This window comes from Podarcis raffonei, chromosome 11 (genome assembly GCF_027172205.1).
Source record: "Podarcis raffonei isolate rPodRaf1 chromosome 11, rPodRaf1.pri, whole genome shotgun sequence".
Taxonomy (NCBI): Eukaryota; Metazoa; Chordata; class Lepidosauria; order Squamata; family Lacertidae; genus Podarcis; species Podarcis raffonei.
The window spans coordinates 22867305-22892910 of NC_070612.1; the positions used below are offsets into that span (position 1 = coordinate 22867305).

Sequence of the window (25606 nt, forward strand, 5' to 3'; positions counted from 1 at the left end):
TTAAAAAAATAAAATGTTCTCTGTGTCCTTTCAAGCATTGGTTCAAAGCTACTCTAATTATAGCTGTAACTACCTAGAAGTACAGGATCTGGCAGCATGATTCACACTCTAATCCAAGCTTAGATTTAACACTATTTTTGCTGAATGACTTCGGCAGATTTACAACCTGAACCTGCTTATATTTACTGAGAAGAGGAGTTCCGACAGGGTTAGATGTGGCTTACTTCTCACGTGAACATAGGACTGCAGCCCCATGAATGCATACAGTGCCACTAACATGGCTTATCTGCAAATGCTCCATTTTAATTGCCTTATGGTTTAGTATAGTCAGTGTTCATTCAGGGAAAAGTGAACAACCTGAATTTGCTATTTGATGGACATGCACATAAATTGTTACATGGCACCGTTTTTGAATATGTATACTCAGCCTCTCACTATGCCAACCGCTCCACAGATGCCCCACATTTAATTTCCACAACACCCTTACCAGTCAACTCAAAGTTCTGTTGAATGATGTCCCAACACTCCTTGCCAAACTGCCCCTGCCAGGGTTCCTAGCTTTTCGCAACCATTTTTTCCACTGTCTTCCAAGGGCAAAGAAGTACTTTCTGCTACAACAGCAAAAACTCAGTAATGAGGATGTCTGGTTTCTATTAAGCATACATGGCAAGTTTAGAAATGTTAACAGTAGTCTATAAAATTAGATAGGGAGGAGAACTTGATTCCCCCAAGGCAATTCAGAAAAGAAATAATGCCAAGGTGACAAAGGAGGGACAAGACTCTGGCTACCATTCAAGTCTGTGCAAGATAACAATTCTAACTTGGGTAGTATTAAAACATTTTTGTTTTTACCACACTCACTCATTTTATGGTTAGCAGTAAGCCTTTATCAGGAGTATTTGGCTTGCAATGTTCCTTCTCAAGGGTAACCCCTTCTCTTGTACTTTCATTTTTAGCAGCCTTGGAAAGTTCCCCCTTCATATTTGGCTAAATTACAGAATAGAAACCAGGGTCGTTGACAGTCACGGAGAAAGTTTCACTCAGGAGAGAATAATTATACCAATTCTGTAAGTAGGATCCTGCATATGAAAACACACTGACAGATATATTAACTTGCGGAATTCACTGCCGCAAGATGATGGCCACTAGCTTTAATGGCTATAAAACCATCAAAAGCAATTAACCATGACAGCTAAATGAAATCTTCATATAGGGAAACAGAATGCTTCTCTTTGCAATACTACATACTGGGTCAAAGAGAGTGCTGGTTATCGTCTTTGTGATCTCTATTTATTTAGCTGGCTCCCTAATGGAAACCAAATGATGACTGAAGGATATCTGATCCAGCTAGACTGTTCTTCTCAGGTGTAACAAAAGCTCTATTGAAGTCATTGGGTTCAAGTGTTTAACATTGTGCTTGTGTCCCATTAATTTCCATGGGACTCAGACACACCTTCAATTTTAACAGATTACTGCAAATATGTCAAGGCCCATGGGAATTGTTTGTAAATTCTTTAAAAGATTTCTATACTACCCTTCAGCACAGCTTCCAGGGCAACACACAAAAAGAAAAGAAAATGCAAATAAAACATTGCCTCAAAACATACACCTCAAAATAACTATTTGATCATGTTTTTCCTCCCCCCCCCCCCCCCGGGTAAATGGAAGGAGGAAATGTTGGGAGAAATATGAATAGCAGAGCCTCCAAGTGTCCCTATTTTCCAGGGACATCCCTGATTTAGAGAAGCTGTCCCGGTTTCTGATTTGATCCCGGAATGTCCCAGTTTTCCTTAGGATGTCCCTATTTTCTTTGGAGCAATGTTGGAGGGTATGGAGCTATCTGACCCCTGAGCTGTTTAAAGGCAATCCTGTATGGGGGAGTTTTAAAATGTTTTATTGTGGTTTTTATATATGTTGGAAGTTGCCCAGAGTGGCTGGGGCAACCCAGTAAGATATGTGTGGTATAAATAGTAAAATCATCATTATGGAGTGAGGTGCCCCTATTCTCATCAGAGAAATGTTGGAAGTTACAGAATAGAGCGTCCCTCAGGGTCTCAGGCAGTCTTTCCTGCCAATGCGGAGACTGAACCATGAAGATGGGAGTGAGCCTGGAGTGCTCAGCAGATAACAAATGAAAACAAACAAACAGGCCTAAACCATAGTTTACCTGCTGTAAATCTGCAAGTCCCTAACTGTTGGTTGCAAAACTATAGCTGGTGTGATGCGTGAACTGAAGAACTGCATATTGCAGCCTCTCTACATTACCTACTTAGCAGGCAACTAGTATTGTCATTTGCACCTCTACTGTTCCATGCCAGTTCAAAAACCTTAAAATATCAGTACACACTCCAATGATGGTGTGCACAAATGCCTTTTTAAAACACTGATAGGCTCAGTTGCTTTCCTTTTGCTGAACTTTCAGGGGCTTCCCAGCATCTCCTCCTCTCCTTGTAAGCTCCTTTGATTACATTTTAACAGAAGGGCAAGACATAAATACATACCTGCAGAAGTGCTCTAAAGTGGCATGTATGACCTTAATGGCCTTAAGTAAGGCAACTCAACAGCTCTTTACTCTATATCCCTATGCTTAATTTTTCTTCTTCTTAGGTTGTCTCTAAAAAACCATGATTTTAAAAATTGTATTAGTTTTTTTAAGAAGTTAAAAAAAAGTTTATGGACAAAATTAATTAACTTTAAGTTATAGATCACGGGTGTCAAGCACAAGGCCCGCGGGCCAAATCCGGCCCGCCAGACCTCGTCATGTGGCCCGTGTAGCCGCCGTTCTCGCTGCTGTTCTCGCCCGTCCAGTGCACCATTGCCTGGTTGTGCGCCGCGTCGCCTTTCAGCACGAAGGAGGTGGCGAGCAGAGAGGCCGCCTCCGTAGGTCCCCCGCCGGCGTGACCCCGCAGGCTGCCCGCCTCGTCCCGCGGGCTGCCACGTCTCTGGCAGCCGCCCCGGTTTGGCGGGCGTGCCACCCAGGAGGCGCCCAGCACAAGCAGCAGCAGCAAGCGGAGCGGAGCTGCCCGGCCGGACGCTCCTCCGCGCGCCCCGGCAGCCGCTGCTGGCACCATGCTCGGTCTCCGCTGCGGGCGCGGAGGCGGAGGACAGGAGGGAGCGAGCCGAGATGGAGGCGGGAGCGCGGCGCGGACGCGCGGCGTGGGAAACAACGTGCCAGCAGGGCTTCCACGCCCAGGCGAGGCGCAGCGCCACCCTCTGCCGGCGGGCCCCACGAGCCCCGGAGCCCGGCCGGCCGCCTTCCCCGATGGCTACTGGCAGCAGGGCTGCAGCAGGCGCGCCGGAGCAAGTGGACGGGAGCCCGGCGCCTGGGCAAGCAAACGTCCCCCTCAGCCTCGGCTTGCCACGGAGGGCAAGGGGAGGCGGCTGCCTCAGGCAGCAGGATCCACAGGGGCAGCTCGGCCGGTTGTGGAAATGTACTTCCTCCACCAGCGCCAGATTTGGGGCCATGTGGGCGCCTCACCTGCCCCAAGCCAAGGGAGCACAAAATAATGATAACGATGCCTATTTATTCTATTGGGGGGGCACCAAATTTTGTCCTCACTCAGGGTGGGTGCCATATTACCAAAGTCCGCCCCTGTCCCCCCTCAATGGGATTTGAAATCCAATAAATTCCTAGGAGTGCCCCTGTCCGTACTGAGTAAGCCCCTCAGCCCCTAAAAGCAGACGATATCAACTTTTCAACATTGTGATAGTGATGTTGTGATATGGTAGCGACCGTGATACGGTAGTGATATATTGCAGTGTTGAAAAGCAGAGGGAGGAACAAGCAGCATTGGCCCCCGCCAGAAACTGGGGTGCAACTGGCACATCTCCCCCCCCCCACCAGCGCCTGGCACAGGGAGGAGGCAGCAACAGGCGGAGAAGGAAGAGAAGGCGCAGACAAGCCCCAGCCACAAGACGCAGTCCAGTAAAGGTGCCCTCAGACTGGGCCTGCACAATGTTATGATACATCACCACAGGGGCAGGCTTTAGTAATCTTTCATAACAGGGGTGTCAGTCTGAATAAAATATTATGGGGGGGCAGGTAGGCCCCACCTCACATCATCATCATCATAATTTATTACTGGTCAAAGACCAGCTCGAACCTCACATAATTTATCACATGCCACACACACCCCATTTAAATGTCAAAGCCCATCAACTTCGGGGGTCTCAGCCTGCTCAAATATTTTAGGCCAATACAACCGGCCCTTTGAGGGTGACCAAACTGCCGATGCGGCCCCCGATGAATTTGAGTTTGACACCCCTGTTATAGATTGTTGGGGTACCATAAGACCTAGTCCAACAGACTGAATGGTTGATCTGTGCAAGATGTAAAGTGGTATCCAACACTACCATTCCACTCATGTAACAGACTTCCACTTGCACAATGGAACTTCCTCCTCACCCCTAAAGCCCCGCGCCCACCCTCAACAACTATTCCAGAGGGCTGAGGGATTATTCAGAGCAGATTTGGAGGGGGAGTACAGTGAGGTGAAAAGGAAAGGGAAATCCTATGTGTACAGAGCTCCGTTCAAACAGCAGGTGCAACTTCAAGTTTGAAACCCCAGCTTGCCCACATACTCTGTGATCTTGAGCAAGATAAAACAGACTAAATCAGAGGGGGGAAACTGTAAAATAGACTTCATATAACGTGTTGGGAGCCAGAGCTGGATAAGTGAAACTCCATTAGCACAAGAGGACCTTGCTGACCTCTTCCACTACAAGCTGAGCGCCTCCCCAAATAGCCACTCCAGAAGCTTGAGTGACCATCTGGAACAGGGGTTGATGGGACATGAAGAGCAATGGGACGGGGAATCAGGAGAATTCAGCAGGGCTGCTTTGTGCACATGGAAGTGCCTTTCGACTATCAGAAAACATCTCTGGATGCAAGCCAATGAATTACTAGAAGGTGCGCCTTATTTGCCCCTCCTAAATTACCAAATAAAAAGCCTATCTTGCATTAGGAAAATAGAACTGCTAAAGGAGCTTGGTGAGACAGGTCCTATAAATTGAACATTGCTCACTTTCAACAATATGCAGCTAGAAGCAGCAGCAATTACAAACAAGTCATTGCAAGTTCTAGTGTGTCCTATATTAGCATTCATAACATTTCAGAAATATGAACTGGGAGTGGCTGTGGAGCTTTTAAAAATAAAGACCATATGAGGTACTGGAAACAAGAGAACACTGATCAGGGAGAGAATGAATCTTGACCTTGTTTACCATTTTAAAAAAAAGAAAGATACAATATCACTTAAATGAAGAAAGGGGAACCTAATGTGGCCCTCCAGGCCTTTCTGTCTGGCCCTTTGGACTCTCCGCAGGCACACTCCTTAAAGGAGGTTGTGGAGTTAGGCCTCTGAGTGTTTTTGTCTGGCTGGAATTTGTCCTTGAAGTGGTATTAAATCTTCTTTGCCTGGATATAAGATAGAGAGGGGTGTGAGACAGTGCGTAGAAATCAGCCTATTGTATGAAGGTAAAATTCACATCCACTTGTCTACCCACTATGCATGTGCCAGTAAGGGAATGTAGTCCTCAGACTGAAAATGGTTTCACACCCCTTACTTATGTGATACAGCAGGAAGCACTAATCATGTAAATCAGAGTTTAAAAAACATCAGCATTTGCCTCAAGCAGCCTTTATGAGGAGGGGGGCAAAAATACCACAATATTTTAAAATACACCAAATATTGTGTAGACATTCAGTATGGACAACTGTAGCTCTTGTCTGCGATTCACAGCTGCCATTCTATGACACAGCCACTAACGCTCATGAACAATCTCAACAGTGATGGAGGAGGCGGCACTTGTGTTAATTTCTCAGGAATGGAGGCACAACCTATAGGGGAGACATCAATAATGCTCACAACCAAATTACAAGCATACAATCAGTTCTGAGACTAGAAGTCACAAGCCTTGAGGTACAGACCTAATCCTTGTGGTCTGATTAAACCTGACAAAAAAAAGGACAAGGAAGCTGCTACCTATTTTCATCAGGCTCAACTAAGACAAGATTCCTATGATATGGCATACTTTCTGGATTCAGGAAGGTCTTCACCTTGTCATCCCCAACTCACAGGATAAGTAAACCCTAAACAACTGCTGTCAGTCAAAGCAGATTGGGTTAAAGTAGAGCTTTCCAAACTTTTCATGTTGGTGGCACAGTTTTTAGACATGCATCATTTTGTGAAACAAGTAATTCAGTTTTACTAGCAAACCAGAGGTTAAGCTAACCCCTTTCTAGCCCTGGGAGGCGTGCAGGAAGTGTTCATGCGACACACCTACACACTGTATTGCAACACACAGTTTGGAAGGCTCTGGGTTAAAGGGACTATACCCTGGCTAGGTGGAGTGCTATATCTTAGCCACTCCAGCACTCAACAAGAGAGAAGAATCACAAATGCAAGATGCTGCACCAACTTTATCATTTTTCCTCCACAAAGCCAAAGAAACTATTTCTCCTCTCACTTATGTTAACAATATAATTATATTTAATTGGAATTGGTGGGTCTGTTCTATCAATGAATTTTAAGTCAGTTGGAGCTAAAATGAATTTAGGGATAAGGAATAAAGTGGGGGCAGGAAGAAGAGGGTACCATTTGGATTTTAAGGAGCAGATGATGCTATGGCAATGTGAGAAGTAGACGTGGTAAATGAAAGGGAGCCAGATATCTGTGCTCCCTCTCCATTTTGTAGGCACCCAAATTTCAAGGTGCTTTTTGTGAATGTTAGCTCAACTAATGGGAAGTTGTTAACTTCTTGCTGCATTACTGAAACATGGCTGGAAAGCAAATGTGTGTCCAGACAGCTCTCAGTCTCTCTACATGGTGTCAAGGACTAGAGATAAGCCTTGGATTCTGCTGCTGTACCACCTGCCCTGCTGAGTAACAATCTCCTTGTCTGAGCTTTACAGAGGGAGTCTCAGAGGTGGTGCTGGCTGCTTTTCAGCTTGTGCCAGTTGGTGATGTGAGAGAGTTGAGAATTAAGGCCTATCATCTACCTATGGATCCTTACTCTACCTAATTATTAAAATCTGCCAGGTTAGGGCTTATCACCTTTACCTTGATGGCAGTTCATGCTTCTCTGAAAGAGAGTGCAATGCTTACTGATCTCAGAGGAACAATGGTTAGACACCTGTTCCAAAAAATGCAAATATGGACCCTCTGGTTATTAATAACTATTAGCCAGTATCTCATGTTCCACTCTTCAATAAGATACTGGAAAGAGTGGTTTCATGGTTCCAGGTGTTTCTCTAAGATACTGATTGTTTAGTTCAATTCTAATCTGTTTTCCAGCCTAATTTGGGGGCATTTGTTATCCTCATTATGGAACTCCCTCCCACAGGAAGTGCTCTTTGCTCTTTCATTAGTGGCTTTTAAAGAAATTGGCTGCATTACATTCACTTTTAACCTATTTGAGGCTGGTCCAGGCTTTAAAAAGTAATTTATTCACTGCTGCTATACGGGGAGATCTATTTTCCTGCTGATTTTTAGCCTAAGTTATGTCTTCATATTTGTGTTTTATTGTTTTATTAAGTGAACCACCCTGAGAGGGTCACACAGTCCTGAAAAGCCCTATAAAATACCTTAATATACATAAATAAAAATTATCACAATCCTTTTCAAAGCACCAAATGACAAGATTAAAAATAAATTACAGAATTAAAACTTTTGGAATTATATCCAACACAAATGTGAACTTTCGGTCAATTAACACCAGTTTATCTAACCACAGCATTCGCTAGCCAAAAAGCCAAGCATTTCAGTTGGGAGAATTGGACACAATTGTCCTGGCTTAGAAGCCTTTAGGGAAGGAAACACAAGCAGGGCGGGGGAACCAAAAGGAAATCCTCAGTTCTGAAAGTTAAAGTCCACAGGAAAAGGAGTGCCAACATGTTAATATCCAAAGGTGAAAAATGTGCTTCCCTTGGCAAAAATATGCCTGGTTTTTTAATTAATTGGTTTACATTAGGAAAATATTCCAGCTAAGATTGAAGTTTTTATAAGCCCTGGAAAAGCACCACACACAGCAAAAATAGCCCAACCATGCCCGATTAGCATAACAAGATGTTCTGTTAACATAACATGATGTCCCTCAACGTTCTCTTGCATATGCAGCAAATACAAAAGCCAACTTCATAGCTGAAACCACCACATTGATCCATGCTATATTTTTTCTGTCATGATACTGATTAACAGTTGGCATTTCAATGGTGAAATCAGCTCACATTTCCGCTTTTAACCACAGAGGAAAGTACAAAGGGTGCACAGGAAGTATTCCTGAATTTAAGAGAATTTGGATGCAGCTATGTGGCTTTCTAGCAGGAAGCTTGGTATCCTTTGCCATAGAAAAGAGCTACTGCAGAACACAGAAGCCATAAATGCTATCTGGCAGGAACAGCATCAGGCTCTAGCAATAGAGCCCCCTCCAACTTTGCTCACAGATTCAAGCATTTTCTTTTGTTTTGAATAGATACAAAGAGAGCTTTGGTTTCAGAAATATTTTCCTGGTAAACAGTATTCTGTAGCTCAAATCACTAAAGGAAGCAAGAAGTTAGATTACAGAAGCAGCACAGCAGAGGCAATCAAAAACCAAACATAAGAAGGTTGTGAACAGATATTTTTCTAAAAAAAAGGTGATCACAGCTAATTAATTGTTGGATTTAAATAAATTGCATATTGCAGCTTTCTTAATAAAGGGGGTTTTTTTACATACTGAAGCATGCACACAGTAATGTTAATAAAGCCATCTTTCATATTTTCTTTCATTCTCAGATATAACACACCAGAAACAAAATAATCTCAAAAATAATAATCATGTGTGTTCTCAGTACCATCAATTAAAGCTATCCTTCACAAAATTTTAATTTATAAGTGGTTAAATGCTTTATCTGTAGGTTAAAATAGCAATCCTGAATTATGAGGTTTTATTACAATCACATGGTACATAAACACTGTGAAATAATAATAAATATACAATCTTAGCATTGTTTCCCAACTGCACAACAGGACTTCTCCCAAAATCTTGCATTTGCATGTATAAGGGCACTAAAATAAAAAGTAGTTTCACGATATTTCCACTAGTAGTAGTAGTAGTTGGCAGAGACAATGGAGTACATCTCCAAGGGTGAAGTCAAACTGCTGTGTTAGCTGCACTGAAGTGACATCCCCGGGGCACAAGCCTGGGCAGTGTGTATAGAGGTCCTGGGCTGCCCAGGCGACAAGAACCCCCGCTTGACCTCACTGATGTGGTCCAAGAAAAGCAGAGCAAGAAATTTGCCAAAGTTGCCAAAAGGAGGCATACAAGGCACCATCCAACCATCTTAGGGACTCCACTCCAGATTTGTCTAGGGTTTACTCCTTAGCACTTCTTCCAGCAGTAGAGGTTTCCTTCTCCTAGATAAGCTACCTTCCCAAGGTTGATGAGCCCTTTCCACTAGTGCAATTTTAATTATTCCACATTCTAATTTGATTGAATTACATGGTTCTTTGATTAAATATTTATTGGGTATCTCTGTACGTTTCTTTGCAAACCACTTAGATTGCTTTTATTAAGTACTACAGTATATGCAACATAAATTAATCAAATCATTGGTTTCACCAGCAGACCTATTGTATTGGTTTATTTCTCAATGCTGTGCAACACAGGAATCCATCACTAGCATAAGGGCCTTTGAGTCAGCGGACTGACAGCACTGGATACAACCCTTGGATTGGTCCCCAGTGCAAATAAATAAGTTACTACCTAAGTACTGTGGGAATAAAACAAGTATGGGGGACCTCTGGTCTTCCACATGTTGCTGAACTACACAACTCCCAACACCCTTGGCCACTGGCTATGTTTGCTAGGATTGACAGGAGTTGTAATACAGCAACAGTGCAATGCCAAAGGTTCCCCACACCTGGAACAGAAGTTTTTGCCTTTATAAAACATCAGACCACTAATCTATTCAGTTCAGTATTATCTACCAAGCTTTGCAACAGGTCTCAAAGTTCACAGAAAGCAACTCTTCCTTACTCTTCAACCAGATACCTTTTTCTTCAAGATGATAGATGTTGAATCTAGGACTTACATGTCAGCCCTGTCCAAGCCACCCTCTCAATGCAATAGCTCAGAGGGTCAGCCCACTTCCCCCCCTATTCCAACGATCACAGGTCTGTTTGCTTAAAATTACTTTGATCTTGTGTACTTTCACCATGGCTATTTAAAGTCTTATCAACTGTGCAAAGAAAATAAATAAAAGGGCAGGATAGTAAAACAAAGCTTCATAAGGCGGCTTCAGAGAAGGCTGCCTCTAGATTATATAGAACATTTTATGGCAGAACATCCCATGGCAGAAAAACCAATGCAAAAATCAGTTACAGAATTCCAGATACTGTGAAGTGGATAAATATTTTTTACAAATACTGGAGAAGGAGAGCATCCCTTTACAAAGCACTTCAGAATCAGTCACACATCATGGTTTCATCTGGAGTACAGCTATAAATGAGGCCTTTTAAAAAGCACATTTCATTTTATGCTAGACAATTTAATCTTCACACTGGAAAGTTTAACGGATTGTCACTAGGTTTATTAAGCAACACTTTATGTTGACAAGCAAGTATTAGGCATACTTTCTCACATGAAAAAGACTTCTTTTTATAATCTAGTATTTTTCTATTCCATATAAAGCCTGTAAAATCAGCTAATTATTTAAAACATGTCTCCACCCTAAACTGGTGCACAGACACTTAATGAAAATGAAAAAGAAAAAGAAACTGGTAGCTGTGCCAGTCCATCAGAGAAAATCCAAAGCAAACAGGAGTGTAGTATCTTTTAAAGCATCACAAAAATCACAAAATACTGAACGACTACTGAAAAGCTGAACTTGAAAGCTTGTGCACTACTTTGTAACATTTTGATGGTACCTAATGGAAAGTATTACACTACTGTCACTTTTGCGTAAGCAGAAGTAAAAGGGAGTGAATGACCATGAACTTTGTACACAACATCTGAGTTACAGGAAGAACATTCAAATACTTCTCCTTTCAATAGGCCTATGGGAGTGGGTAACTGGGGACAGACAAACTAATAGCCATTTCATAACCACATTATTGTACAGCATAAGCCAGAGTTGGCACAATACTGAACTAGACTAGACTATCACCTCATACTACATGAAGAGCACCGTGAAACAAAAGTACTAAACATAAAGCCCTTCTGGATATAATGGGAACCATCCCTTCCCTTGGCACACTGGAGTTTCCATAGCATGCAAGACTGGAAACATTTCCAGAACTTACTTTAAAACCATGTCATTTTTATATTGTGGGACATAAACCAAATTGCAATGTATGTTTTAAGTAGTAAAATATTTTAATAGAATATATATAGGTGCTCATATTTCTAAGGTAGCAAAGAGCTCCAGTAATGGGCATCCTAAAGTGTGTGTGTGTGTGTGTGCGCGCGCGCACACACACACACACACACACACACGTTTTAACAAATGTGAAGGGCAGTTTGGGGTTTTTCTTGGGTGGAAAACTAACCCTTCATCCTTTCCAGCAAAATGTGAAAATAACCATTATAAAATTTTCTTTTTTAAAAAAGCCACAGCTCTGGCCAAAGCAAATGCAAGGAACTCTTGAAGGGAGAACCATCTCCTGTAGAAAAAAAATCTTTCTGTATTTTAAAGGACACAGCAATTCTCCTTGAGAAGCTTCATTTTTGAAGTTATGCTGTAAGTGTGAATATACGCTAAGCAATAAGTTCCTATGTAACAATCCAAACCATCATTTCATGGAGTATGGAAAATTCCCTAAAAACATTTGACTATGTCAGTCAAAGTACCCTTTAATTTTTGCAACGAGTGTGGAAAGATGGAGACTTCGTCCAGGTTTTCTCTTGCTTTTCAAAAAGCCCATTCACAGGCCCACTCAGTGCACTGGATCTGGGCGTGCTGGGGATGCTCTTTCTCTCCCCCACCCCACACACCTGCTAACTGCAGGGTGGCTCCAAAGGTTTGATTATATATGATTTTCATGTATATGGAATTGGGCTTGATGCATAGATGAGGGATTACTGTCAATCTTTGCTGTCAGCTTATCTAACTGATCTAATATAGTAGCAAATACTAGTATAATCATAAAGACTCTGCTCAGGACAGTACAACTATATTTTATGAGAGTTAACTGCAGCCATTTGGCAACACATGTAGCTAAACTACTACAGGCCTGCTCATGCAGAAAATCCTATCAATTATAGGTCAATTAAAGAGTCAAGGGGCATTTTGGAGTTTTATTTTTTTCACAGTAATACCACCTTGAGACTCATTCAATCATTCCCAAGAAGAGACGCACCCACTAAATACAAAGAGGACAAAAGCTGTTGCTTCCAAGGTAAAGTCAGGAGATTCCCAGATGGTCCAAGGATGGACTGTCAGTATTACAAGAAAACATAACAGAAGCAACCAGTTTGTGAAGTCTTATTAGACACACGCGAATACAAAGCATGGCATTAGGCTTATCAGAGAACTATTTAAATCACAGTTTTCTCTAAACCATTGAAATTTGGAATAGGCACAAGTTACTTCTGATTTTATTCATATTTTAAGAGCATATACTAAGAAGACTATACAAAGCAGACAAAATTGTTCCATACAGTGTTTCTTATTTACTGTCTCCTAATTCACAGACCCAAACATACCACTTAACTGTCAAATGCCAGTTTAATTGCACTAAACTAAATCAACCAACATAAAGTGTTCTATCACACAATTCATCAGTTTGTCACATCACTTGATGGTCATTGTTTAAATTGGTTTAAAACGCCCATTTGGTTTTACTTGTAAACATACAACATTAGTTACTGGGTTTTAAATGTTCACTACATATTCAAAGTTTATTCTACCAATATGTTCTGGCATCAAGAGTCACCCAGATTTGGTCCATATGGGAAAAATTGGGGGAAGGGGGAAAATATCATTGTTTTTGTTGCTATTTATTTATTGTTTTACACTTTGTAACACACACGCAAATACAAAGAAAGTTTCATATGGTTGAAATAATTGCTGTCAAGAGAAAAATGCCAGACTGCATGATAACAGATTTGGGTATATAAAACTATGCAAGAGGCAAAGCAATTTCTATACTTCCCACATGGTCAAGCCAATTGAAAATATGTTCCTTAGTCAACCAATTGTAAAAGTGCTTCTCATCAACAACTCTGAGAACATGTTTCAGTTGCCCTTACCTCCAGCTCTTCTCCAAGCCATATTTATGGGCTGTTTCTCCATAAAAGGGGCAAATTTGTCTATAGAACAACTGGACTGTCTAGCACAGCAATCTGAGTATCTACACAAAAAGCCAGAACAGAAGCACCAGTTGTTAAGTCCTTAACAATTTAATGCATGAGTTACAGATGGGAATAAAAGCTACAAACCCCTCAAGTATAGTTGTACAACTTCCTATTAGATAGAAAACTGTTATAATTAATTGGTGGTAAGATAGGCTTTGATGACTTCAGGCTAAACTGTCTTATTGCCCTGCTTTCAAAAGAAAACAACTAGTGTGATGCCCAAAACCAACTCTGGCTTAGTAAAACCATAGTTTGGTTTCTTTCACTTCCTCTGCAGCAAACAGAATTATGATGAAGGTTAACTGCCTCTGGGCCTGGGTATGGTAGACTGCCATTATGCTACACAATGATAGCGCTCCCCAGTGCTGTTCTTGGCAGCAAGAGTATCACAGGCATGACCAACCACTGAGAAACTATGCCAGACCAAGGGGATTGTTTGCAATTTAAGCCTTTCTGCTTTCTTCCACAATAAAATGTGATCTTTTAATACCTTGGGGAACTTAGGGAATATTTACTACAATATTTTGAAAGTAAGCCTTTCCAATTTAAGATCACTCCCCATCTTAAAAAAACTGTAAAACAATCACCAACACATTTACCAAGAAGCTTTCCCATTGACTTCAGTCCATTGAAAGCATGTTTATGATATCTTCTGTATGAAGAATGCATCCTACAAACAATGGCTGCCTAAAGCATTAGACAGCAGAAGAATGACAAGGCACATGGGCAACAGCACAATTAGTTTGCCACCTTTATTAGGCATGTAAAAAGGTAAAGGTAAAGGTACCCCTGCCCGTATGGGCCAGTCGTGTCCGACTCTAGGGTTGTGCGCCCATCTCACTTAAGAGATCGGTACCTTATCTACTTGCACTTAGGGGTGCTTCCAAACTGCTAGGTGGGCAGGAGCTGGGACCGAAAGACGGGAGTTCACCCCGCTGCGGGTATTCGAACCGCCGAGTTCTACCACTAGACATCTAGAGTTCTGTCATCTGGTGTATCTATAAAGGCTCAGAGAGAAAAGAAAGCAACATTTTCTGCCTCAGAAGTCTATTATCCCTGTGATGGTATGATAAGTGGTATTACACAGAACCTTGGGACTCAGAGTGAACAAGGAGAGTGGTAATACTCAAGCAATGCAGACTGGTCTACAGGCCCACAGAGAACTGGTCACGGTAAAAAGGTAAAGGGCCCCTGGACAGTTAAGTCCAGTCAAAAGCAGCTATGGGGTGTGGCACTCATCTCGTTCCAGGTCAAAGGAGTGGACATTTATCCGCAGACAGCTTTCCGGGTCATGTGGCCATCATGACTAAACCACTTCTGGCACAGTGGGACACCGTGATGAGTGCCAGAGTGCACGGAAACACCATTTACCTTCCCACCGCAGCAGTACCTATTTATCTACATGCACTGGTATGCTTTCGGACTGCTACATTGGCAGGAGCACAGAGAACTGGAGCAATCTCAGATCTGTATTGAAGCTGTAACCTTCTACCTGCAGAGAAAAGAAGTCAAATGACTGGAGGATCAAACTAACTAAAAGTAATGTTTATGTCAGAGACATAAACTACACATTGCTCTTGTTCAGATGAAGGAAGGAAATCACTTTTTGTTGCAGTGCTGGGGAGTGGAAATGCAGCAGAAAGTGGGGGCAACTAAATTTTGCTACCTCCTGTTTTTTTGCCACAATTTTAAATGGGAAGGGGCATACACACTTAACACACTATGGGAGAAGTTACGGGGGGCAGGAGGCAGAATAAGGGAAACAACTAGCTGGAAAAGGATTAGATGCCCCTCCCCATTGCTTCTCCTTTACTGTACCCCCTGAAAAGGTAATCAGACAGCCGTAACACACATTTGATTACAACCTGTTTTTTGGGCCCCATCAGCAGTATTCCACAATACAACACCAGACATGTCTACTCAGAAGTCCCATTGATCTCAGTATGACTTACTTCCAGGTGAATGGGTATAGGACCGCAGCCTTAGTCACCCTGCAGCAGCATTTTTACAGAAAGTAGGCAAGCAAACCTGAAGTGCAGTGGAACTTAAATTACTCACAGCTTTGGAAGCAAACATCATAATTAAAGCCAAATGTAAATTAAACACCAGAATTGTTTCATCAGCTGCATTAGGAAAGCAGTAATTTAGAGTCATTGACAGGAAATAGTAAAAATGTATTTCCTCATTGCACCTAGAGCCAAGTGTTTCTACAGGGTAGAACTATAGCCCCAATTGCTAAATATAGTGTGAGTCTTTGGGTTTTCTAGAAAATGGCACATAGGATTATTCTACTTGTATCTTTCAAAATCATGGATTCATAACTTCCCTACTGAACAACATATGTAACATGGGACTTCAGCTACAAATAAATACGGTCTTTCAACAATAAATTAAGAGCTTATAATTCTTAGCATTTTGAATGTTCAAGACACTTCACACTGTTGTTGGCACCTGTCTGTCTTGAGAGACAATGGAGTGCATCTCCTCTGTGAAGCAGAGGCCTGGGCTCTGTGTACAGATGTCCTAGGTTACCCAGACACCAAGATGCCCCCCTCTCTCAGCCTTGCTGATGTGGTCCTAAACAAAGCAAAGCAATACATTTGGCACCAGCTTGGCTACAGGAGTTGCCGGAAGGAGGCGTACAAGACATCCAACCGCCTTAAAAACTCTACTCCGGATTTCTGTAGAGTTTACTCTTAGCCTTTTCTTCTCCCAAAGATGTCCCACAAGGCAGCAGATAACACACTTTGCATGCACTTTGAATAATCCAAAGGGCCAGACTTCAAGGTAGAGATACTGAAGCTGATCAAACAGCTTTCCTAACACATGGCCCTAATGGGTGATATCCACACAAATGTTATTAGCCACTTCCACATGTTCCAATTAAGAACATACCATTTAAAAACACAGAATAAGCAGCATCGATTTTTTTTACTCAGACCAGGGGTAATCAAAAGGCAGTTCAGCATGTACTGGTAGATCTAAGGGTTTCTGAGTCCCAGTATTACTTTTTATTAAAAAAACCACCCACAACAACTAAAAGGCTTTCCCCCATAAATATATGTCCACACGCACAACACAACACAACCCATTACCTAGCGCTTGGCTGTGGTTGGTGGATCTTGAAAGTTCTAGTAAAAACAAACAGACACAGAGACAAGAAAGACACAGACACAGCACATCCTGCAAACCTGAAATCTGCCAGTCCCTGACCCAGGGAACAAGCTCAAACAACTAAGGCATATTTGGGGGGAAATCTCCAGAAAGGAAAATATATTGTGACTGGGTGTTGGGTGACAGAATATGAACATGGAGCACAACCCACCAGAATATTTTTTGGCCAAAGGTCTCCTTTACCTTAGAACTACACAAAATAAAAGCAATCCTACCATAATCAGTTTTTAATTGGAGTAATTCCTGGTGGAGCCTACCCTACATTACTTCTACTTACCAAAGGTAAGAGTACACTTAAAATCTGAGATTGCAATACAAAATATCATCAATGTTTAAAGACTGAGGCTAACACAAAAGTGAACTCCAAACCTGTAGAACGCAAAAATCCCTAAGTGATTTAACCAATCCTGTCTTTTAAAATCTTTTCTTTTGGACTGCTGTGCAAAGCACTCCAACAGAAACCAACCACAGATCTCCCACTGGTTTCAGGCTATCAGATTCCTGCTGGTAGCAGCCAAAATATAAAGAGCCTGGCAGATAAGCAACAAGAATTTCATGCACACCTACAAGCTACTACATGAAAGCCATGCCACAGGGCGACTGGCAACTATGAGGACCAGGATGCAGGATGAGGTAGGTCTTTGGTCTGATTCAACGAACACTTCTTATTATTATGCTCTTTGTCTCTTACCACTCTTGAATTAACATCATAACCACTCTTGTAAAAAACAACAACAAAAAAGCCTTCAGTATTCTTGAGCACACAGAAATAGGTATCCTGCTATTTCATGTCTCTGAAATTAAGTAATGTAAGAAGCAGGTCAGGTATTAGACCCATAGCTAGGCTATTTATATCCAGCCCTTAATCTGAATATCTCAGGGCAGGGTAACACCAAATTCAGCCAAATAACCCTATCAGCATCAATAAAATCACAAAAGAAGGTAAAAATTCAATTTTTAAAGATCAGAAATCCAAATATATCAGGTTTTAAGCTCAGACTGAAATAACAGCAATGAATATTCTAGCAAGATTTCGTAAAGCAAAGAGTTCCAAGGCAGGGGAACCACCTCAAGTCAGCTCCAGTTATAAAGCTCCCACAAGCAGGACGATAAGGAGAGCAACCCTGGTAAATTAGGACTATATAGGGAGAAGTTCTTTTTCAAGTATTTAGATACCAAACCATTCAGGGCTTTATGAGTCATCTGTAACACCTTAAAATTGAGACTGGGAATGTATTGGCAGCCTGTGCAAATCTTTTAAAAACAGATGTGGGAACTCCACTCAGAAGCCAAGCCACTTCATTTTGCACTACTTGGAGTTTCCAGGTCATCTTCAAGAACAGCCCCAAGTAGACAGCATTATAGTAATCCAAATGAGACATTATTAACAGCATGGATTACTGTGGCCAGAGTATCCCTATGCAGAAACAGCCATAGCTGGGGGAAAACATTCCATGCTGCTGCTGCAATGTAGTATCACATGGTAGAATCCAACAGTACGCAAGCACACACACTCCCAACCTACACACTTGTTCTTTCAAGCAGAGAGCAGCACTGTCAAGAACAGGTCATTCACATAATTCCTGGAGCCAGGAACCACCAAACTAAAGCATCTGTATTATCAGGATTCTGTTTTAATTTATACACCCTCAACCAACCCATTACAATGATCAGAGACTACTAGTCCAGCACCTACATGACCTCACCTGATTCTGATGACAAGAAGAAATACAGCTGGGTGTCACCTGTATAGTGGTGCCACCCAATATGAGCTACCATTTCTTCTTAAGACATGAGAGATAATCTACAGCACTTTAACCGCCTGTGATGCTTGAAACAGAATGATGCAAGATACAACTGACATCACCGCTTGAGATATAATTATCAAATCACCCACCGTAACCTTAAGTATACATAGGTAAATTATTGATTTTGCTGCAATATAATCCCTTGGAATCTCAGGTTTGCAGCTTGCAAAGAATTACTGTATTACCTTCTGTCCACTCTTTGCTGCTGGGGCTTCTCTTTGGCTATACAGTGGTACCTCGCAAGATGAAATTAATTCGTTCCGCGAGTCTTTCCGTCTTGCGAGTTTTTCGTCTTGCGAAGCACGGTCAAGTTGCAACTGTACCTCCTCAAGCGGTTTTAAGAAAAAGGAAACAAACTCGCAAGACGTTTTCGTCTTGCGAAGCAAGCCCATAGGGAAATTCGTTTTGCGAAGCAACTCAAAAAACGAAAAACTCTTTCGTCTTGCGAGTTTTTTGTCTTCCGAGGCATTCGTCTTGCGAGGTACCACTGTATTTGGGGAAATGCAATCTTCGTTATCACAAACCTTGGTTCATGTTTTCCATGTTTTCCAGTTCTGGTTTGCTAGCTCATCAGAAGCCATTGCTTATGCCCTGCCAACAATTGTTCAACTTGCTTAAACATGGCTTGACATATCTGAATTGAGCTTCTGGAAGTATCAACTATTTCATCCAAATGCTGAACGCCACTGAACCTGAAGAAAACCACACATGAACTCTCCCTTTTTCAGTTAAATGGTCATCCATGAATTATACACTGTATTCAAGTAAGGTGCATGTACTAAAAAAAAAAAAAGATGCTGCATGCATCCTTTTTTTATTCAGATGCATTAGCTGGCAGATATAAAACCAGTTCCAGAAACTTTTCTCCATTGGGAGAAATGTATATTATTATTACTATAAAGCATTTGTATAGCACTTAATTCAAGAAGCTTCACATATACATGAACTTGAAAGTATTACAGTAACCCTGTAAGGTAGGTCAATATAAAAAAGCTGGAGATCTGAGATTGAATTTTTATTTAGAAGATTTATAAACCACTCCCTAAGTGGTGTACAAACTAGCCTTAAACCAGCTACTAGGTTCATGGTAAAAACCAAGGCCTTTCAAATGCATAACCACTAGCAATATAATTTATTAGCAAAAGAAAGAAACCTGCATGGATTTTGTAACAGCATGCCACAAACAGGATACTAGTTTCCTGTTCACTCCTCTTTGCAGGTTTTTCGTTTACAGTATTCAGAGGTACAGATTTTTCTCATATATTCTCCCATGCAGAAAAATGGTCACACTGAAATTGGCCTGTTGCCTCTTTGCTGCCTGCTGTCAGAACTGGAAAGGATTTCAAATAGATAAGGTAAGACATAGCTCAAGATCTTATGTTAACTTTGACAGAAGACAATTGCAAAGAAATTCCCTTATTCTTTCAATTAAAATGCCAGAATAGACACAGCAAGAAGTTCTCTCACTCTCTCTTCTTGAATTGTGACAAATTTTCAATTACTGTAGTTTAATCTGTATGTTTAGAATTGGTCAAACTGCCAGTACTCATCAACTATAGGTATCAGTCATCATTCCTAGTAATTAAATGATGAGTGTCTAGCAAACTAAGAGTACCACTCGCGAAGGTAAAGTCTCTAAACGTTTAGCTATAAAGGCAATTGATCATTTAGTACCAAAATTACATTTAAGTCACAATCTATATCATAACAAGGCTGTCGAAGGCCACACAACATAAAACTAATACAAAATGGTAAGAAATCTTACCATTCTTGAGAAAAGAAAACCTGCACACTACTCACTTTTTCCCAGTTAGCTCTCTAATGGATATTCATTTCCTCATTTGATCAGAAAAAGGGAAAATAATATTCAGAAAATAAAGCCTAGAAATGAGTGTTCATATCTTGTGACCGAAATGGGAAGACCTATTTCTTCACAGCTTGTAAGGATGACAAACAGCAGCTATAGAAAAGAATGCTGGACTGGGTTATCAAGGAAATCTGCATTTTTTTACATCAACAACCTGAACAACTGTTCACGGCTATTCCTTTTTTTAAAAAAATACAAGCCTGTCCAGATAGGAGGGAAATGATATCATCAGTTTTCCAGTAAACTTCAGCTACATGACAACAAACCCTACCAGCGCTGTCCTACCTACTATCAGTGTACAGAGGCAGGTTTCTTAATTTTCGGTGTACACCAGTGATTCAAACCAATTCTTACACCAGTCCACTCTACACAATCCTGCTATGGACAGAAGAAGCTGCAGTGACCAAGTTTCTTCAGGTGAGACAATTGGGGGTTGGGACTGACCTGCGAATTTAGGTGAGTTTAGGGATGGAAGAAGCGGAGAAAAGAGCAGCGACAATAAAATGTGATGGCAAGCAGGGAAGATGGCAGAGCACATGGGGGAAGCAAGTACGGTGTTTGCAGCCCACTGCCCCACCGCCCTCTTTTTCCAACCCTTCCTCACAGCCTTGGCGGCGGGAGGTGGAAAAAGCGAAGTTTAGCCCCTTGACATGCAATGGAAGCCAAGCAGACCCGGACACACGTATCGCATATGTATGTACACACGGACCCATATTTCAAGCGCGTATTAAACGCGAGGTTTTTTTCTACCGCATGTGAAACTCCACACACCGGATATCAATACAGGTACGGGATATATATGTACATATGCGAATGCTGCTCTCAGGCGTAGTTCGCGAAGCAGCTCGCAAAAAAGCAGCGCCCGCCCCGCGAAACAAGGGTGTTGTGTGAAGGGTGGGGGGACAGGAGAGGGAAAAGAAGCGCGTAGCGAAGGAGCATCCCCGGCGTCAAGCCTCCCTTTCCCCGCAGCCGCCTCCCTCCTCCCCTTTCCCCTCAGGGCGGCCGGCCGGCCGAGACGTACCCAGTATAAGACACACCAAATCCAGCGCCACATAAGGGAGCCTCGTCTTGTCAAACATCGCGGCGGCGCCCGGTACTCCGTGTGGACCGCGCCGGGCTCACGAACAGCGGCAGGGGCGCGCAGGCTGGGAGCCCGAGCTCAGCCGCATCCAGCCACAGGGCCAGCTGAGGCGACGAGGGAGGAAACGAGGAGGAGGAGGGGTGGCGGGTGTCGCGGAGCACGCTCCCTCTCTCTCCCCAACCGCACCACAAAGCTCCTCCTGAGGCGCCGCCACTATTATGCGGCCCTCGCGGAGGACGGGCTGGTGCTTTAAGGGAGGGGAGGGGAGCGACCAAGGAAGGAAAGGCGGGGTTCGCGCAGGCTCCGCCCACACCGCCGGCGTGCTCCGGCTCGCGACGCCGCCGACGCCGCCGAGCGATTCTCTCCCACCCCCGTCATGCCCATCATCCTACCAATTTTTGCCCCGCCCAGTCGTTCTTGCCTTTCTTTTTCGCTTACTTCCGACGCGGCCAATCAGAGCTCTCTTTCCGACGTTTCAGGTACGTTTCTCCAGGCCGCACCGCCCACCAGGAGGCTGGCAATCGCCCTTCATTTCCCGCCCCCTACGCTCCTGATGGGTACGCGCGCGCGCGCACTTTTTCTCCTCACAGTTTGCCGGAAGCGGTCACGGTCATTTAAAGGAGGAGATGTGATTTTTGTTCTCTCACTCCCCCGGCCTCGCCCTGTCTGTCAGTTCTTAAAAATACAAATGAAAGAAGTATTTTTTAAAAAAAATAACAATAAAATTCAGGGGGGTAGTTGAAGTTTAATAAAAGTATGCAAGGGGGAGATTGGAAACGTGTTTTCCATTACATCTGTCTATATAACTACACTTGCATTAAATAAAACCCAACACGTAAATGGGGAGTCCCAGCTGCAATGGATTGCGATGAGTCTTGGTCAGAAACGTTGACTCTGAATCACTGTACTGTAAAGCCCTGGAACTTACTAGCTGAACTTTTATCTCTCAACCTATATTGTAATAAGGTTTGTTGAGATATAAAATACATAAATTGCTCCGCTGACATATTGGGACAGCGAAGAGTCCGAAATGAGTATGCAACTCTGAATATTTTTTTATATAACAAGAGGAATTATATTTCAAATGTACTTTCAAATTCCAGGAAGTGTTGGCTCTCTGATTTTATTGTCTAAAACCTTATTGGAAAAGTGCGTGGGATGTGGAAATAAGTTGATTACCCTTATTAAAATGTTTTGCAATCCATGCCTTGTCATCTTAATTATCTGTTTTGAATGCAAGAGATTGTAGTATGCAAATCAGTTATAAAACCAAGAGATCAGTGATTCACTCACTGATAATAACAGACCTAACACTGTACTATCTGGAAATACTGCATTTTAGCTGAAAGGAAGGCTGTTTCATACACACCAATTCAATGACCATATCGGGGGAACTATGTTTTTCCCTAAGGAAGGGTGTTGTTGCTGTGGTTGTTGTCAACATAAAAAAATGATATTTTGCCATAGAAATTTTACCCCCTTGCCCAGCTGAAACTTCCACTGCAATTGTTATATAGAATATGGTTATGTAACATATAGAATTGACTGCATAACATCTGAATATGTATCTGTACTGGAAGACAACACTGTATTTGGTAACTGGTTTTAAAATTTTCAATAAAATAATAATAATAATAATAATAATAATAATAATAATCTCCTCAAATTTTTCCATTATTCTATATTTCTGAGTATGTATTTATTACAGGCATTTCAAAACTACCACTTAGTCCTTTGATGCTAAAACACGAGTCAGCAAACTTTTTCAGCAGGGGGCCGGTCCACTGTCCCTCAGACCTTGTGGGGGGGCTGGATTATATTTGGCGGCGAGGGGGGGGTGAACAAATTCCTATGCACACTATGCTCACCAGACAGGCCCCACAAATAACCCACAGATGCATTTTAAAAGGACACATTCCATGCAAGAGCACCAGGCAGGCCAGACAGCATTGTAGATGATAAAAATTAAAAATAATTTTTTTCTTACCTGCACTGATGATAGTCATTGTTTGGATGGGGGGGGGGGGGTCCTTGCCTGGGTTTGGTGCTGTGTTGTGGCCTGCTGGGCCTCCTGCTTGCAGCACCTCTTCCACGCTTCGGGGGTGGGATGGGGGCCCTCCCGCCAGCAGTGGAGGCCAGATCGCCGCCACACAGCCTGTTCTCCCCACCCTCTCTCTTTTTCCTCCCCCCATAAATTTCTCGCCTCCTCCCCCACCCTGGATGGTGCCTCTTTTCCCACCAGGGGCAACTCTGCCTCCTTTTCCTCCTCCTGCACCTCCTGAAGGAGGACTTTGCGCGAAAACGCGCATCAGCTTCGCTCTTTTTTGTCTTTTTTTCCAAGGAGCTCAGACAGCGGCCGGACCGAGTTAACGACCCTCGCGGGCCTGATCCAGCCCGCGGGCTGTGCTATGCTGACCCCTGTGCTACAACAAAACTAATCAATGTAACATTCTCAGCATTCGAGCATCATGTCCAAACTATTTCACCTTACAACCTCACCGACACTTACAAGAAATAGTTGAGCAATAGATTGTCAAGCTACAAGGCAACAGAGCAATGTCAAACAGGATTTAGCAGACTGACAACTTCTCGAATTATAAACATTAAAGATTCCTTGTATTTCCTGATCCTTTGAGTTCAGGTTCAGGACATTTTCCATAGTGTGTCATTAAGAACGCTTTTTAGTCTGGAATATGCTACTTGTTAATATTGTTAGCAAGGCATAGAAAGCAAAAAAAATTTACAATATTACATGACTGAAATTGCATTCTAGCAATAACCAACATTTTGCAGTTGAATTATATGTGGGGGGAATCTGGTTTAAGTGAAAATGGCCTCATGCGCTGTGAAAATGGAGCTCAGTTGGCAAGGTGGTAAACTAGGATGACACAATAGAGAAATGGGTTAACAGTAAAAAGAATTTAACAACAACTACAGGTCTCCATGCAAATAAATAAATAAATAAATGCAAATAAAATTACAGAAATGATTGTTCAAGCACTTTCTACAAAGCCGAGTTTCTCTTCTGCCTCTCCTTATATGTGATATCTAAATGACTAGTCACTAGTGGGCCGTAGAACAAAATGTTGCAATGCGGAGAGCTCCTGCTCCTGCATCCAACTAAACCAGTCATTCCATTACCATTCCCCTCCACTTCTCCATTTTAATAAACCTGCTGATACTTCCACTCTTGTGCAAGGATGTTTTAGCTATACAGGCACTCAGATAATGAGTCAGTATCATGGCATACAATCTAGTGGACATTACAAGAATCACTTTGGACTGTAAAAAATAATAAGTAAGAAGTTTATGCAATGTGCATACTATTACGACAATAAGATTGCTGGAGTTAAACTATTAAGTGCTTGCAATCTTTATTTCGATTCATGAGTTCTGGGTAACTACACTTAGTTCCAGGTAGATTAGTCTAATCACACTTTAGTTATTTCTGACATTTATATCTCACCCTTCAAGGGCCACTTGACATTCCCAAGACTACTTACAAAAGAGTAAATAATACAAATATTACAAAACATGAATTTATTTATTTATTTATTTATTTATTTATTTGAAGAATATAGGACAGTCTAACACTCTACTCAGTTACAAGTTATCACAGATTCAAATACTTAAAAGCTTTTAAAATTACACTGCTCATAAGGCAAAACAAGAAATCACTTTGAGAGGGGCTTCTAAACCTGCATAAAAGATAGGTCTAAACTCTAGGCACAGATCCTTGAGTGGTAAGAGTAGCGAGGGGGAAGCAAAAATGTGTTCTGAAATGATGATGTGTTCTGAAATGATGATGTGTTTTTTAAAATGGCTCCTGTAAGTAGGCTTATGATGCTTCTGGCAGTGATGTCAGAGGCACTGCCTGATAAGAGGCTAGGACACAAGTGCTATTCCACTGCTTCAATACTCACAATTTTGTTGTGTTTACCATAGCAAGAATCTGTAGGCGAGATTCAATGTCGCAGTATTGCATCTGCTCCACCAGCGCAAGTATTTCCACAATCTCGCTTTTCCTCCTCCCTGACACTGCTCTGGGGGAATCTCCCAACCCCACAGAAATGATGTGGGGGGGGTGTACCTGGGAGAAGGAGAGCAAGAAAGCACCAGTTGCTCTAGTAGAACTTCTTGCACAGGCTCCCACTAGCAAAACTGTATAGTTGAATATGGTCCATTGTTTCCCGCAAACATTTGGTGCTGGGAAACTGCCATTCTCCTGGAGTGGAAATATTTATGGAGAGGATGACATCTGGATTACACTCACTGAATTAGCATATGTATATCTACAAAACAAAAGCAACCCAGCATCTGTAAGGTCCTAGAGAACTGCAA

General features: G+C 42.2%; 1 protein-coding gene across 2 annotated transcripts in view; it reads right to left on the bottom strand.

The window, feature by feature from the left end:
• The window catches only part of PLPP1 (phospholipid phosphatase 1), an 87062-nt gene extending 65474 nt beyond the window's left edge, over nt 1-21588 (bottom strand). Inside the window, exon 1 of one of the 2 annotated variants that reach the window (XM_053409267.1) lies at nt 21206-21588. In XM_053409267.1, the coding sequence (XP_053265242.1) occupies nt 21206-21263 (58 nt within the window). In that variant the 5' untranslated portion in view covers nt 21264-21588. The remainder of the gene's footprint in view (nt 1-21205) is intronic. The other variant, XM_053409268.1, reaches the window with a different exon arrangement.
• Between the last annotated feature and the right edge of the window lie 4018 nt (nt 21589-25606).